This window comes from Haemorhous mexicanus, chromosome 9 (genome assembly GCF_027477595.1).
Source record: "Haemorhous mexicanus isolate bHaeMex1 chromosome 9, bHaeMex1.pri, whole genome shotgun sequence".
NCBI lineage: Eukaryota > Metazoa > Chordata > Aves > Passeriformes > Fringillidae > Haemorhous > Haemorhous mexicanus.
In genome coordinates, this window is record NC_082349.1 from 28,927,355 (window position 1) to 28,942,883 (window position 15,529).

Sequence of the window (15,529 nt, forward strand, 5' to 3'; positions counted from 1 at the left end):
CCACAAGTGAAACTTGCAGGGAAGGAAAGAACAAGACCCTCTAACAAACCACCCTCAAAGGCTTGCCTGCTCTTTCCCCTGCTCCAACAGCACCGCTGGAGCTCCCCATGGCAGCCGAGCTCACCAGAGTCAAACGAGTTAAAGACATTAATTTGTTCAATATGCAGCGCTTATCCTGGTGGGAAAATGTCCTCCCAGGAACCCAGCAAAACTGTCTGCATTATTATTCATAAAACAGGTGTAGTGTTAAGTGATCTGCCCCTCCTGACCCTCTCAGCAGACAGTGGGGTGAGATGCAGCTTTGGCTGTCCGCGTGACAGATTGCGACGCTGCCGGCTCGGGGAGGTTGGAGGGAGAGGAGGGCTGACAACAGAAAAAAGGAAGGAGGATAAAAATGAAACGTTTTGTTAAAGCTCCCACATGGGGACATGATTCATTTTCCAGTTTTTCACTGAGAGAGGGAAAAGGAGAATCTAAAAGAGCAGAGACAAAGAGGGAAAACCCCAACATTACGAAAACACTTTAATTTTTTCTTTTCCTCCTGAGAAAAACCCAGGGAGAATTTCAAAACCTGTGAAAAGCACTGACCAAGAAGCTACTTTTTAATTGAAAAGGTAATTTTTTGGTTAAAAGAGAAGTGTTTAAATACAGAGAATACACAACCTGCTCATTGAGAAAGTGTTGCTGGAATTTGAGATGCTGCACACAGGCTGTGCTGGGATGGTGCCACACCACACTGCTGGTTAGATGAAGCAAGCAGTCACCTCCAGCCTGGGCTGCTCAGGCTTCCCCTCTAAGAGATGTAAACTTCTAAGAGCTGGTCCCCAGCTGCCTGGGTTGGATTTCTTTTCTGATTGATGCTGATCTCAATCCACTGTTTGTAAACAAACCCAGGCTGCTGCCTGTGATATTTTGATTTTGGAAGTGATGGGGCAAACCAAAATGGGGCAGGAAGCCTCGAGGTGGCTGCAAGACACACTCACTCTTAGCCGTCTCTAAGGTTTCTCTCTGGGTCCTGGGCCACAAGGTCTCCAGGTTGCAGTTTGAACAGGGCTTTGTCCTGTTTCTCCAGATGACTACTGGGTTTTTGGAAAAAAGAATTAACACACAGCACACCACAAACTCCCCCACCCTGTGTCTGGCAGGGCAGAGAGACCGTGACTCTCCACGTGGCCTCTGTGAGTAAGACACCACTTGCTCATCTGAAAGTGCCACAAGCAAACCAATGTCCTCTGCAGAGGAAACAAGCCATGGAGCAACCCAGCTCTAGCTGCAGTCACTGGGGACCTGAGGGTTGATGCAATCTCCTGGATTTGGTCCCAACCCTTGGATTCCTCATTCATATTGTAGACCTCTCTCCAGGGGAGTTGTCCAAGAGCTGTGCCTCCCCAAGCCTTGCAAAGTGTAGGAGTGAGTCTTTGGACACCCTGAGGAACAAATCCCATAGCAGCTGGCAATAACTCAGTGGTGTGGTTATCCTTCTGTGAGCTGCTGCAGAAGAACAGCAGCTTGGCATGGCGGGAGCTTCCGCAGCCCTGCAAAAACCCATTTTCATCAAACAGCAGAAATCACCATCATTGATAAGCCAAAGAAAGCTTCATCCAGTCATTGGTTGCCCCATGAAGCCCCTCATAGCCTCAGATCAAGCTCAGACAATTTTTCCTTTGCTCTGGGATTAATAAGCAAGCCAGGCTCTGGGAATGATTGGTGCAAGGCCATTTTCTCTTTGCCACCATGCATCACATCTCATGAGCTTCCTGAGTTAGCAGCAGGTCCCCCCACCATGGACAGGCTTTTTTGTGGTGCACAGGCCAAATGTGTCAAAGCATTTATTAATTCTGAGCTGCTCCCTCTGTGATGCTCTGTGGAGGGGGCTTCAAAAAAATAGTGGAGTTTTGGGTTCTGTAGCAGCTGCTTCAGTTTCTGCTGAGTCCAACAACAGCACTTCTGGATGGAGAATAAAAAGAATACATCTCAAACTATAAAAGTTTGAGCTGGTTTATGTTCAGTTCGACTCTGGGCTCCCTGATGGGTTGAGTGATTGGGGGACACATCCTGTAGACCTGACATGACTCAGACACCAACAGTGTGGATCCAACTGAGTGCCACCAACACTGACCTTCCCCCAAGGACCTCTTGTCTGGACTTTGTCTGGCAGCCCTTTGATGGGACTGCCTTTCCCATCTCACCTGAGCTTCCCTGGGATATTCTCTTTGCTGCCTGATTCCTCTGCTCCTCCCCTCTATGTCCCTCCCAGCTCTCTGCTGTCCCATGGGAGGCCCAGCTGGGAGGCTCAGTTGGTGCCTCTTGGGGCACAGGGAGGAGGGGTAGAAGAAGAGTAGGCTCCCCAGAGCTGCTGCTGATGGCAGTGGGAAGCAGGGTGTGTATCCTCCCTCAGGGAGGATGGCAAGGTACATTGTGGTGGAAAGCATGGCAGAGAAGCCCTGATAAATCCCCAGGTGTTTATCAGTGTGAGTGACAAAGACCAACCTCTATCTAAGCAAGGCTGCCGCTCCATTTCTCTCTCCTCTCTTCCTGCGCCCTCTGTGCAATCAGCTCTACCTGAGACAGGCATGGTCTGGTGGATTTCAGTGGTGAAACGAGAGGATTTCATCACCCCAGGGCTATCTGACAGCATGGTGGTTGTGGGCTGGTTTCTGGCTTGCCTCTCTGTGCCAGGCTGGCCAGCCCAGCTGGCTGTGCAGCTGCTGATGCCTCTGAAGGGCTCTGGGGGTAGCAGAAGGACAGGGAGGTGTGCTCCTTGCAGGGGGAAGTGGCATCAAGGGACATCTCTGCTGCTGGGCAAGGCTTTTTCTTCTGTGTCAAGTTGGCTTTGGCGTTCGAGGCCCCTGGATGGTGCTGGCCCAGTGACTCCTGTCCCAAGGGAGGTGGCTCATGGCCGTCTTCTTCCTTGGTCTCGTGTGTGCCTGTTTCTGGAGCCAGCCCTGCCTGCTCCTGGGGCCAGCCCTGCCTGCTCCTGGGGCCAGCCCTGCCTGCTCCTGGGGCCAGCCCTGCCTGCTCCTGAGGGTTTCTGCATCTGCTTGGCTGGGCAGAGTTAAGGTGATGCTGGAGGAGGGATCTGGCTGCTGCTGTCTGCAGCCAGGGCAGCTGCTGTGGCTGTGGCTACCTGGGAGCTGAGTGCTGCTGATCCCCTTCCAGCAGTGAGCAGTGGGGACCTGCACAGAACGTGACAGCTGGGCAGCCCCAGCAGGGCTGGGGAAGATGTGCAGCCCCTCTGCCAACGTTGTGGCCTTGCTCATTCAGTTGGCTGCTTCTGTTTCATGCACTTCTCCAGCACCACCCACTTTTTGCAACACCTGGCTGCCTGCAGACCCTACAGCTAGAAGGAAAAAGGCAAGACCTGCTTTTCCTCCGGTTTAATTCTCTTTGGTTGCTGATGTTTCCCCTAGTTCAGCTCTGGGTGAGCTAATAATGGAAACAGCTCCTCAGAAGCTGTAGTGAGCTGCCTGAAATACTCCCCCCATGTTTTGTAGGGCCACTGCCCATGTTGCAGCTGCACTTTGGGGGGGTTTGGAGTGTATTTCTTGCATATTTTACTGGTTCACCTGGTGATCACCTTTTGCACGAGGCCAGGTGTGCTCCAGTACCTCTGACCTGTGTGGGAGCTGGGGGATGTGTAAATCATGAGCAGCAACACCCGGGTGTAACACACTTGCCTCAGCCCCCAAACCTGATCTTCACAGACCAAGCTGGGAATTGTACACGAGAGCTGTGAGGTGAGACAATCTCCAAACCCTCCCTGTATGGGGAAGAGGAGGAGGAAAACCGTGGGGTGGCAACATCCAGGAAAGAATGACTTCCCTCCCAGCTGTTCCTGCATCTCTGAGCAGGGAAAATCAGGTGGGCGGTCTGAGTCTGCAAGCAAAGGGCCCTGCACAGGGACACAGTTTTTAGCCCTGCTTGCGGATGGTTTTCCCACCCCACGGGGCTGCCACTCCCTGGCTGTGAAAGGAAAATCTGCCCTGCACAGCTCTGTGGGATGGACAGGGTGGGGAAGAGCAGCAGGCAGTGCTTGGAGCCCCTGGTCATGCTGCAGTCAGTCCTTGCTGGGCTGGTGTCTTGGCAAGGTGGCTCCAGTGGATCTGGCTGCTCTGACACTTGGCTGTAGCTGCTCGGAGACCTTCAGGAGAGCCAAAGACAAAGGTGCCAGAGCCCAGTGCCTCCCTGCTGCCGCCCAGCCCTGCTGGATGTGAGTGGTCAGAGCTGTTTGACACTGACCCGTGTGATAGTACCAAGGCTTTCCTGCCTGAACTCCCGGTGGAGTCACACTGGGACGCAGTAGGGCTGTCCCAGGACCGTGTTGCCCTCTCCCGTGGGATTTTGGCAGGGCGGTGAGCTGCCTGTGCTAACCTGTGGCCTCTCTCCTTCCTACGAATTCCCAGAGGACATGACCTCGGTCCCTGCATCACCCACGTCATCTGGGTGTGGGGAGAACTCGGTGACGAGGATGCCCCACAGAGAGGCTGGGAGCGCATCTGCCCCTGGTGCCAAGGTCAGCGGTGAACACAGGAGGTGAGGTCCCTAAAAGCCTCCCATCCTCCGCGATCCTAAAGCGGGTCCCTCGCAGCTCTGCGGCCATTCCCCTGCTCGCCGGCCGGAGTCGGGGGACCCAGCCCTTCTCCGTGCCGGGGAAGCCGTGGATTCCCGTCCGGGCTGCTCCAGCAGCGGCAGGTATGCGGCCCCAGCCCCGCTGCAGAGCGCTCCGACCTGCGGGGCCGTGAAACTCCCCGGAAAACAGCGAAAACCCACAAGCAGGAGGGAAGGGAGAGCCGGGAAAGACGGGAAAGTGCTGGGGCTGCGGGAAGGCTCCAAGTTTCATCTTCCCCGGCCGGGCGGGACCGTTCCTCCGCGGGTTTCCCCTCCCCGAAACCGATGCGGTTTGGCGGAGACGGAGCTCTGCTTCTCCGGGGCCGCTTCCCCCTGCGGCCCCGCGGAACCGGCGCCGGGAGCGCACCGAGCCCCGCTCGGCGCCAGGGTTCACTGGAGACGAGCCCTCCGGGGCAGCTCTCCGACTTTGGTGCTGGGATTTTTTTTTGCTGTTGTTGTTGTTATTTCTTTTTTGTTTTCCTCCTCCCAGCACTCATTTTCTTTAAACACTCCGGAGCCGCGGGAGCGAGGCGCCCGGGGCGATGCGCAGCGCGGGGGAGCGCATCCCCGCCGGGGACCGCCCCGGGCAGGGGACGGACTTTCCCCAAAAACTGCCGGCCTGGGCTTCTTCTGGAAGGGGGACTTGATTTCCAGCCGGTTTCATTACTGGGAGAGACTCTGTGGTGGGGCACCACCCTCTACCTTTTTTTTTTTTTTTTTTTTTCCCTTCTTTTTGGCTTTCTAAGAAAAGAAGGAAAAAGAAGCCAGGGAGCGGAGCGGAGCCGGAGCGGCCAGGCCGAGCCGTGCACCCCGGAGCCGGGAAAGGCCGACGGCCCCTCGAGGCGTGGCGGGGCCGGTGCCTGCAGCCAGGCAGGAGAGCGGGGAGGAAACTTATTTCGAGTGGGGTGGAGAGGGGAGGGCAGGGGGTGGGGGTCGGGCAGGGAGGTATCAGCTCCAGGAAATGTGCCTTGGCAGCAGTCGGACGGGCGCTTCCCTGCAGGTTGGTGCGCTCCTCTCCGGAGCCGTCCAGGGAGCCGCGGCTCGCTCCGCACCCCGGGCAGCGCCGGCGGCGGGGAGGCGGGGGGCTGCGCTACAGCCGGGGAGGCAGGAGCCGCCGCAAGACCCCCCAGGAGCGGTGGCTGCTGACGCCTCTCCCGCCGGCTCCTCGCAGGAAGGCACCGCCCGGGCCGCCCCAGGTAAGCGGCCGAGCCCCGCCGACGGCAGCCCCGCATCCGTCCTCCCGTCCCGCATCCTCCCGCCCGCGGCTGCGGGGGGCCCGGCTCCCGTGGCCTCCCCACATCGGGGCCGCGGGGCTGGGGGGCTGCTGCGAGCCCGGCCGGGGCAGCGGCTGCGCAGCGTTCCGGGGGGCCCGAGGGGTTCTCCTGTTGGAAGGGAGGAGGGAGCGCGGCGCCGGGAGCGGCAGGCAGCCGGGGCGGGGAAGCCCCGGCCGAGGGCGGCGGGGCCGGCGGCCGGGCTGAGCGCGGTGTGTCCGGGCTGTGTTGGCAGGCGGGCGGCGCGGCCCCTCGCCCGGCCCGGCTCCCCACCATGCTGGACGGGCTGAAGATGGAGGAGAGTTTGCAGAGCGCCCTGGACCCCGCGACCCCCTTCTCCTCCTTGCTGGGTAAGTCGGGGCACCCCGCTTGTTCTCCTGGGGACCCCATAGGGCGGGGCACGGCCGGGCGGGCCCGAGCGATGGATGGGCACGGGGGATTCGGGAGGCCCCGGGACGGCTTTCCCCGGCTCGGTCCTGCCCGGCGCCGCGCCGCTGCCTTCGCCCGGGGTGTGCCCCCGGCGCCCGCCTTCGCTGCCCCCGCTTCGTTCCGCGATTGCATTAAATTGTGTGTCCCCCTAAACCCCCCTTGTAACGAAGGGCTATCCTTCGTATCGAGCAATAAATAATTCATTTTTTCTTTCTATCTTCGTTTTAATATCGGTTTCAAACCGTCGCCCTCTCTCTGAGCTGCGGCTCCGCTGCCGCCTTTCCAAGAGGAACGAAATTGGGGGCGATGTGCCCCCCCCGGAGCTGCCCTAAGGCACAGGTCCCTCCTGGATTCCGCAGCAGCTCCCCGCACACCCCCGTCTCCCCGCGACCCACGAGCCTGTGCGGGGGAAGCGAGAACCGCGGGACCCTCCGTCCGTCCGTCCCTCGCCCGGCCCGTCTCCCCGGCCGCCCTTCCCTCCGCCCACCCCAGCCCCGGCTCCTTCCCCGCAGGCAGAGCCGCGACCCCCAAGTCGGTGTGCGAAGGGTGTCAGCGAGTGATTTTGGACCGGTTCTTGCTGCGCCTGAACGACAGCCTGTGGCATGAGCAGTGCGTCCAGTGCGCGTCCTGCAAGGAGCCCCTGCAGACCACCTGCTTCTACCGCGACAAGAAGCTCTACTGCAAGCTGGACTATGAGAAGTAAGTGTCGCTTGCCCCTCCTGGAGCCCCCCTCGCTCTGCTCTCACCGCCCACAAAGCCCCAGTGTCCTGCAAAAGCTTGTGGGGGGCACTGGTGTCCCGGTGCTGCTCCCCGGTTCCCTTGTCCCGTGTTTCCCTGGAGGTGTCAGCCCTTGCCGTGCAGCACGGCGAGTTGTTCTTCTGCCCCGCGGTCTCGTTGCCCCCTGGTTCTCCCCTTTTCGGAGGTGCTGTGCTCAGGTTGTGCCCTGGGAATTGAGGATGTTTTGTTGGGAGCCTGGGAAACCCACAGTAACCCCAGGTCTGCGTGGGGACGGGGCCAAGCATTTTCCCCTGGCTTTATTTTCCTATTGAGCATCTGCAGGAGGAAAGTTATATCCTCCCTGACCTGGTCCTGGGCGAGGCTATTGTCCTAATATCCTCACAGGCAGGGAAATGCTATTGCTCTCCCCCCTGGTTGGTGGGGAAACTGAGGCATTTGGCAGGAACCAGGGAAGGCCCTGCTGAATTCGGAGTGTTGACTGTCACGCAGAGACTTTTCCTGCATCCAGGTCTGTGATGGTGAAGAAATTTGGGTTTTAAAGCCTCCCAGCCCCGACGCTTTCCCCTTTGGAAGTGTGGGGTTAGGGGGAAAGACAATGAGAAAATAATTTTTCTTTTTTAAAAGCAAAACTGTTCTAGTGGGTATGGGGAGAAGGCTACTGAGTCTTTCCTCCCCTGCAGCTGCTTTAATTTTTTCCTGCTCCTCCTGCTCTTGCTGTCCTTTCCGGACCCCGCTGCCCGGCCAACTTTCAGAGCTGTTAAATTTTTGTTGCCTCTGGGCTGGTTGTTTCTTGAGGAGGGTGTAGGTGGGGGGCCTCGCTATGGCGATAGCATGGCTGTCGAAGCCCTGCAATTTAATTCCCTTTTTTATAGCAGAAAACAGCGATTGCTGGTGCTCTCCTTCCTGGCCTTCACAGTGCTGGTGAGCGTGCCGGGGTCTAGCCCAGCTCCAGGCCTTCTTAATGTTGGGGTTTTGGGGTTTTTTGGGTGGTTTTGGGGTTTTTTTTTTTTGTCCTTTAAATCCCGTATTGTGGGTCTGAGTTTAATCACTATGGATACAAGGCAAATTGAAAGCAGAATTTGTGCGCGTGACCTTGTTTTCAAATGTTTACGAAAGAGCGGAAGAATTAGCTGCTGTGAGAGTGGAAAGGAGAGAGCTGCGCCACGGGGTTGGTTTTTGTAGGCAAAAAAATTGTTGAGATTGGGTGCGCTGCTTGTTTGTCTGTAGAAATTTGGCTACTGGTTCCCATACATTTCCACCACGGTTCAATCCTCATTTTCTGCTTTATCCGTATTTTTGTTTGGACCATCAAGGGGAAATTGGGGTGACTGTCACCCAGAAATGCCTTTCCAGCTTGCAGCACATGTGGATTTTACTCTTGACTGCAGCTTGTGAGCTCTTGAAGTGGCTCCAACCTGAAACCCTCCTCTGATGTCTGTTGGCCGTGAAAGAAATCGGTGCCGCAGTTGGCTTCTTGCTGTGCCCATCTATCTCACTGTTGGGATGGACAAGGATGATTGCAGGAAAAAAATGTTACAAATTTTTCCTGAGGTCCAGTAATAGCACACTTTTTTTTGGGTATTTCTTGGCTGTGTTTGAGTTGGTGACTTTTGCCCGAGCCGGGAGGCTGAAGCTCTGTGACGGGCGGTTTCCCGAGGTGTGATGGTTTTAACCCTAACTCGCTGCTGGCCTCTTCTCCTCCTACCCCTGCCTGCTTCTTGCCATCATCTCATTGTTCCTTGCGTTTAATATTAATTATTTTAGCATGGGGGTGCAGTTTTGTGTCCCTTCTCCTTTCATCCTCCCTGCAGGACTCTGCTGTGCCGCTGGTGCAACTCCTTACCTGGTGATGGCAAGGATGCAGAGCAGAGTCTCAGAGAGCTGCTCCCTTTGGGCTCTGCCAAGCTTTATGTAACACTCTTTATTTACCAAAAATCCTTCTTTCTTTTCCCAAATGCCCGTCCTGCCTTTGGACTGAGCATTTTGCTGGGTGCAGGAGCACCGTGCCTGCCTCACCCGCGGTGCCAGCGCCGATAGCAGGGATTTGCGAGCGAAACGCGCGGAGGAAGAGCCGCTGCTCTCAGACTGAGCTCATTATCTCGAGCCGGTTAATTATCACAAGTGACTGACACTCCTTGCAGGGGAAAGCCGCGGATCCTCCCGGTGGCAGCGGCGTAGCCGGGCTCCGGAGGCCTCTCTGGGTGGGAGGGCTGTGTGTGGAATGCTGGGGGTGTCAGGGAAGCAGCCGGGATCCAACCTGCTGTGGTCATGGCATCGGTGTTCTGCGGTTGTGTTTGGTTGTGAGGTGTTTTTTTTGGGTTTGTTTTTTTTTTTTTTTTTTTAAATTGAAAGAAGGGATTTCTCTTCCAGATGGTGAACGTTGGGGTGTTTTCCCAGGGAGGAGTAGGTGCAGAATTTTCCGGCACGTCTCTGCGCTCTCTGTTTGAGCTCTGTTTGTGACAAGGCCGCAGAGGGTTAATGAGGGAGCACGAGACGGCAGCCATGCCTTCGGTTATAAATACACCCATGGAAAGTGTTACGGACGGGTTTAAGGGAGCATCTGACTCGCTGGACTCTAGAAATCGAGGAGTAATTTGTTAAAACACATGTTTTACATTTCTTTGTCTTTCACAAAGAGGAAGAACTTGGGAGAGGACTTGGAAAGGGATGGATTAAAGGCCGTGGGTGCCAGGTCAGGTCTTGGCATCTCTTTGGGGTGCCACGGCTCAGGACCCAGGGGCGGTTCGGATAGGGATGCTGTGTGGGAGCTTGGGGAGTTGGGGGTCACTCTCGGAGCAGTTTCCCCAGCACTGATGGGGAGGGCTCCTGGAGAGGAACGGCTCAAGCCTGTGCCCCTGGGACGGCGTCTATCTGGGGCAGAGGACGCTCGTTACAGAACATCCCGAATCCCGCGGCAGCCCCCGGCGCTTGTCCAAACCTGATAACTCTCAACTATGACAAGGTTCAGTCTTCACCCTGGCCGGCTCCCCGGCTGCAAAGTGGCCCTGGGGACATGTCCTGGCTGTGGGGCCCCTGTGGTGGTGGATCTGGGGGGGCAACACCAAACCTGGCCATAAACAGGGAGGAGTGCTGGAAGCGATGGGAAGAGTAAGGCTACTCTGGAGCTTTAAAATCTGCACGGGGACAGGAATCGTTGAGCCCCCTCTTGCCTAGTGGTGTTTCACAGTAGGTTTGCACTGGCCAAGCAGAGCCAGGGCTGTAGGGAGGACCTGGAGGCACGGGAAGATCCCCACGGCAGGTTCTGGGGGCCGGGAGCGCTGACAGCGGTGCGGTCATGACGGGGGGCGCAGCTGGGGAGCGTGGCGACGGCGGGATGGCTTGGCACATCCCCAGCCACGGCGCAGAGCCCCGGCCCCGGCCCCGGCTGGCAGGAGCAGATGGCCAGCACATCTCGGAGCAGGCCTGGCATGTGGGCGCCGGCAGCGGAGGGGCGGCTGCAGCCCCCGAGCCGCCAGCGCCGCGCCGGGCTCCCCGGCCGAGGCAGGCAGTTGTGTGATGCTCGCCCTGTCTTCGCACGGCTTGATGGCTCTGTGCTGTTGCCAGCTTCCACGCGGGGCTCTCCTTGCCTGCCTCCAAGATCCCGGAGTCACGAGCTTGTGTGGGTGCTGCGGCCTCCTCCTCCTCCTCCTCCTCCTCGGCGAGTTAAAATCTGAAGTTGTGTCCGGCTGCAAAGGGAAAAAAATAAAAATCCTTCCACCCTCCTGGTGTGCACGCCTGCGAAGGAACTCGTCGGCGCTGGGTTTTAAAATCAAACCCGGCATCTTCGCGTGGGGAATGAGCCTCAGTCCTCGGCAGCGTGGTCCTGCCAGGCCACGGGTGGATCTGTGGGCTCGGGGTGGCCTCCTCTGGCCTGCTGGAGGCTCCTGTGGCAGCTGCTGCTGTAGAGGAGGCAGGGGGAAGAGGTTTGGAGCATGGTGGCTGTGTATCCTGCTTCACGTGGGTCATGTAATTGCGCAATTACCTGGCGCTGCTTTCCCAGCCCGGAAGGACTGTGAGGGGAATAATCCCAGATGGATTGAATGGAGGCAGTGCTGGACACTTCAACACAGCCTGGTCCCACCAGCTGGAGAGTTCCTGTGGTGTGGTGGGTTTGTCCTGGTGGCTTGCAGTCTCTCACCTTGCCTTCTCTTGCTTGGAGAAGTGGGAATTTCTGTGCTTTTTGTGGCTGATGGGAGAGAACTGTCCCTCCAGAGAGCCACAGGTCAGCCCAGATGCAGTCCAGCATGTTCTCTGGAGGCCTGTTTCCCTTCTTGTAGGGCATGCTGTGGAGAGGATGATGCTGACTTGGGTTTCTCCAGCTGGCCAGGCACTGGGAGCAGTCAGGCTGGCCTGGACGGGGTAGCAGAGCACACACCAGCTCCGTGGCACAACGTCCCTCTTGATGGTCTCTCTTTCCCCATCTCTCAGTCTTTCCCTCTAGCGCTTCCCATGCTTCTTGCCTGCTCTCCATCCCCACCTAGCACCTCGTCTCCTGTAGCAATCACCTCTCTGTCCTCACCCACAGCTCCTGGAGGAATAGTGCTGACTCCTTGTGGGCTGGGAGGAGCGAGGCTGTGGGGCAGCCGAATCCCCACCAGGACACCGTGGTTGGTACTGCGAGGCTGGGACCAGGCACTGCCTCTTTTGTTTTTTTGTTATTGAGTCAACTTCTTGTGCTGGCAGGGGGTGGGAAGGCAGGGAAGCAGCAGGAGGGGTGTTACAGGGGCCACTGTGGGATCCGTGCTGGAAATGCCAGGCAAGCTAAATAGGCCTTGCCTCCGTCTCCACCAAGTCCTATCCTCTCACTTGTGGGACTCCCCCTTTCCAGAGGGAATGAAGGAGAAATTTGGCATCTTGCCCCTTCTCTCGGCCCTTAATTAGATTTGTCTTACAATTAATGTTTCATAGAAAGGCCTGGAAGTGAGTGAGGTTTGGCAGATTTGGAGCTAGGCAGTCGAATAGACTTGTCAGCTCTCCCTCTGTGGTGGGGACAGGGGTGGCTTTGGGGCCACCCCATTGGCAGTGGGGTCCTGGAGACTGCAGGCCAGTACCATCAGAGTCCCACCCTGAGCATCCTTGGGACTCCTTATGGTTTCTGCCATCTTATTTTGGACATACCATGATTTTTTTTTAATCTTTTTTCCCCCACTCTACGAGCTGGTGCTCCCTGCTCAGCCCCCGATGCGGCTCTTAAAGCTGTGGGAATCGCTTCAGGTTTTTGCGGTCCTGACAAAGGCACCAAAAAGAAATCGGCCGGGGAAGAAAGAGGGGTTTGTTTCGTTTTGATGAGAATTTTGTCTCCACCAGCTGGAGAGACAGCTGGGGTCCTCTCCTGCCCCGGCTCGCCAGCCCTCGCCTCGCCGGCTCCTCACCTGCTCGCAGCCGCCAGGCGCGGGGAGGGATTTGCCAAGCCGGGGGTTTCAGAGACCCCCACTTGGGTTTGTGCTTCCTTGGGGAGCCCTCCAGCAGGCTCTGAACCTGCTGGTGTGGCCAGGCCAGCTGATTTGGGAGCGGGTGGCAGTGCTGGGTGTGAGCTGTGCTGACGGCTGCCCAGTGTGCGGGCAGGATTTGCTGCATGTGCTGCCGGGGAGACTGATCTCTGCTGGCTGTCCCCAACCCTGCTGGCAGCCAGTGGCGTGGCCTCAACGTGCCCAAAACCCACTGCAGTTCCCGATTTTGATGCTGCACACTCATCCCAGGGTGTGGCAAGGGGGATCCCAAAGGCCCCTCTGCCTTGGAGCAGGAGAAAAGGGAATTTGGGGTCTCCTGCTCACAAGGCTGCAGGTCCTGCTCCTGGCTGAGAAGGGGGAAGACCCAGCAGTTTGGATCTGGATTCGCAGCTCCCCACTTCTGGTGAACCTTGTGGTGTGCAGCCAAGGGGGTACTCAGCACTCAGTGCTGGGGCATGTCTGAGGGAGGTGGGAATGAGAATTATCCCGGGTATTTTTCTTCTCAAGATGGTCTTTGTCTCTTTGTGCTCTCTTGTCTCTGTCTCGTGCCCTCTGTAGAAGCAAACATGAGGCAGGATTGGGGCCTGGGCTGTAGGATTGTGCCTTTACCTGCAATTCAATCAAGCACCTCCTCTGTAGCAGTAGTGAGGAAGATATTTAAAGCAGGGAGAAAATACTTGGATTTACTAGCCAAAAATACTGGGGTCAAGCCAGCTTAATTTATTTATTTTTTTTTTACATAAATGTGTTTTCCTGAGAAATGTGAATTTCTGTGTGTTTGAGATTTCAGAAGGGGAGAGGTGAGGGGGGCTAGCAGCGCTCTCTGTCGTGGCAAACTCTATGACAACCCCTAGTTTTGTTCCTCAATACTTTTATCCTGGTTGGAATCCTGCTTCCTGGCAGAAAGAATCCAGCTGGTCCGTGGTTATCTTCTCCTGGGGTTGTTGGCCCTCAGGGGCAAAGGATGCACCAGTGTTGTCTTACATGTCTCTGTGAAACCAGCAGGCATCTCATTGCAGCTCTGTTTGAGGTTTGCTGTTTGTTTTTGTAGGGTTTTTTCTTTTTTTTTTTTTTTTAAGATGGCCAAACCTTGGTTGCCCAGGAGAGGGGTTCTGTAATTCCTGGCTTCCCACCTCAAATATTTACGGACAGCCAGATGCCAGAGCTTTTGCAAAAGGAGTGGGGCAGGCTGAGCTGTGCCGTGCTGGGGCTGTGCAGGGCACAGTGCTGGGCTGATGGCACCCCTGTCCCCTTTATTTGGGGGGTTTTCTGTCTGGTGGCTCTGTCTTCTTGCTTATCTGGGATTTTTCTGGGATCTTTTTAACAGAAGCTTGTTAGGGATCCTTCAGGTGTTCCACCTTTTGTAGGCTGGCTGGCTGAAAATGGGAGTTTCTGCCACAAATGTTGGAATTTTCAGGAGGGTGACGCGAGAGTTTCTGAGTGCAGGGATGAAATCATGTTGTGTTCAGTGCAAATAATTTATTTTCTCCTGCTGCACTGTATTACTGTTTTCAGTAGAGTGTTTCAAGTGCCCATGAATATGATCCTGTTTTCTGGATTCAGGTCTTCTGCACCAGTGCTTGGTCTGGGTACAATGGACCATGATTGCACACAAGAGAAAGAACTGACAGTTCTTTCTTCTGTCACCCATGAAATGGAGCTGGAAATACAAATCTAGCTTTAAAATGCTTCTTTCATCATCATTAGTGCTTACAGCACTAATTTGAACACTGGATACGAGTCCTCTGTGTCTCTCCAGATCTGCCTGATTTTTATGTCACGCTTGCCTTTGGCTGCCTTGGACCACAGGTGAGCCAGAGTTCGTGTTGCAGCTCCTCCCAGGCTCACATTGGCATGATTAAGGTACAGATTGACAGGAGAAGGCACAGATCGTTAGGAGAGCCCCTCTCCTCTGTATCCCAGCAGGCAGTGATGCCAAAGGGTCCCTGTGGCTCCGTGGCAGTGGATGAGTGGCTCTCCCTGCACGGAGACATCCCGCTCTTCCTCGGGGCCAACGCCTGGAAGGGCAGAGGATGCTGGAGGATGCTTCCTCTGCCAGCCCTTGTGCTTTGTGAGCATTGATCCTCCCGAGCTGTCTCCAAGTCACTGCTGTCCCTACATTGTCTCTCTCTGCTCCCCACCCCTCTCCTTCCCTCGTGGGTTTCTTTTCCTAACGCCGTCCTTGACAGTGGAACAAATCCCTTTTCACGGGACCATCGCTCCCCGGCCCGTCGCCCCCCGCCCCTGCCGTGCAAAATCCCCCTCCCCTGTTCCTCTGGAATGACAACCACCATCCCAGTGGGGTGGAGAGCCCCTGAAATCCCTCTGGGCAAGGTTCCCTGCCCTATAAGGGAGCAAAGTGGGGTCTTAAAGGCATAAGAGGCGAGGGCGATTCCTGGAGAATCCATTGTTTGGATGCAATTGATCTCTTTGGGAGGTGCATCCTCTCCTCTGATGTTGTGCTTCAGAGATCCTTGGATGGACCTGGAGCCTGTGTGTCCAAGGACTCCTTCCTTCCTGCCTGGGGCCAGTGGGGCCATGCTATAAGTTGATTTTTCGCTGCATAGTATTGCACAAGGTGGCTGAGCAGGAAGAGGGTGGTGGGAATTTTCTCTTTGCTACTGAAAGCTCACAGAAGCTTTTGGCTGGAAAAATTTGGAAAGGAGAGAGAAACAGGTTAAGGGACCTGAAGGCAGTTTTCAGCAGCAGCAGCTTTTATTTGAAAGAGTCAGTGTTGTCATTTCTTGCCTCCAACCCCTGCCATTGTAAAATCACAGGGATGCTTTTGTTGGCAAAATTTCTGCTTGGAATTTGCTGGCCCTGCTAAGCCTTTAATTCTGGAAAACTGCATCTTAGCTATGAAAAGGGTTATTAACCCCTGCAGTGATTTATCTGAATGGGAGGAGGGCAGTGTCACATGTTTGCAGTGGCCTCCACAGGGGTGATTGAGATGAATAAATTAATGGGTGCTGCTAGTGGAGGTGGGTGTTTGTTGAGGAACAACCCCAAAACTCCTGCCTTGATGATTTCTTT

The 15,529-nt window shown here is 56.1% G+C and overlaps 1 protein-coding gene across 2 annotated transcripts in view; it reads left to right on the forward strand.

Annotated features, from left to right (window-relative positions):
* The first annotated feature begins 5,577 nt into the window (after positions 1-5,577).
* Positions 5,578-15,529, forward strand: part of LMX1A (LIM homeobox transcription factor 1 alpha) — a 43,569-nt gene continuing 33,617 nt past the window's right edge. For both annotated transcript variants that reach the window (XM_059854718.1, XM_059854720.1), the window contains exons 1-3: positions 5,578-5,804; positions 6,115-6,229; positions 6,821-7,007. In XM_059854718.1, coding sequence (XP_059710701.1) covers positions 6,154-6,229; positions 6,821-7,007 — 263 coding nt within the window. In that variant the 5' untranslated portion in view covers positions 5,578-5,804; positions 6,115-6,153. The remainder of the gene's footprint in view (positions 5,805-6,114; positions 6,230-6,820; positions 7,008-15,529) is intronic.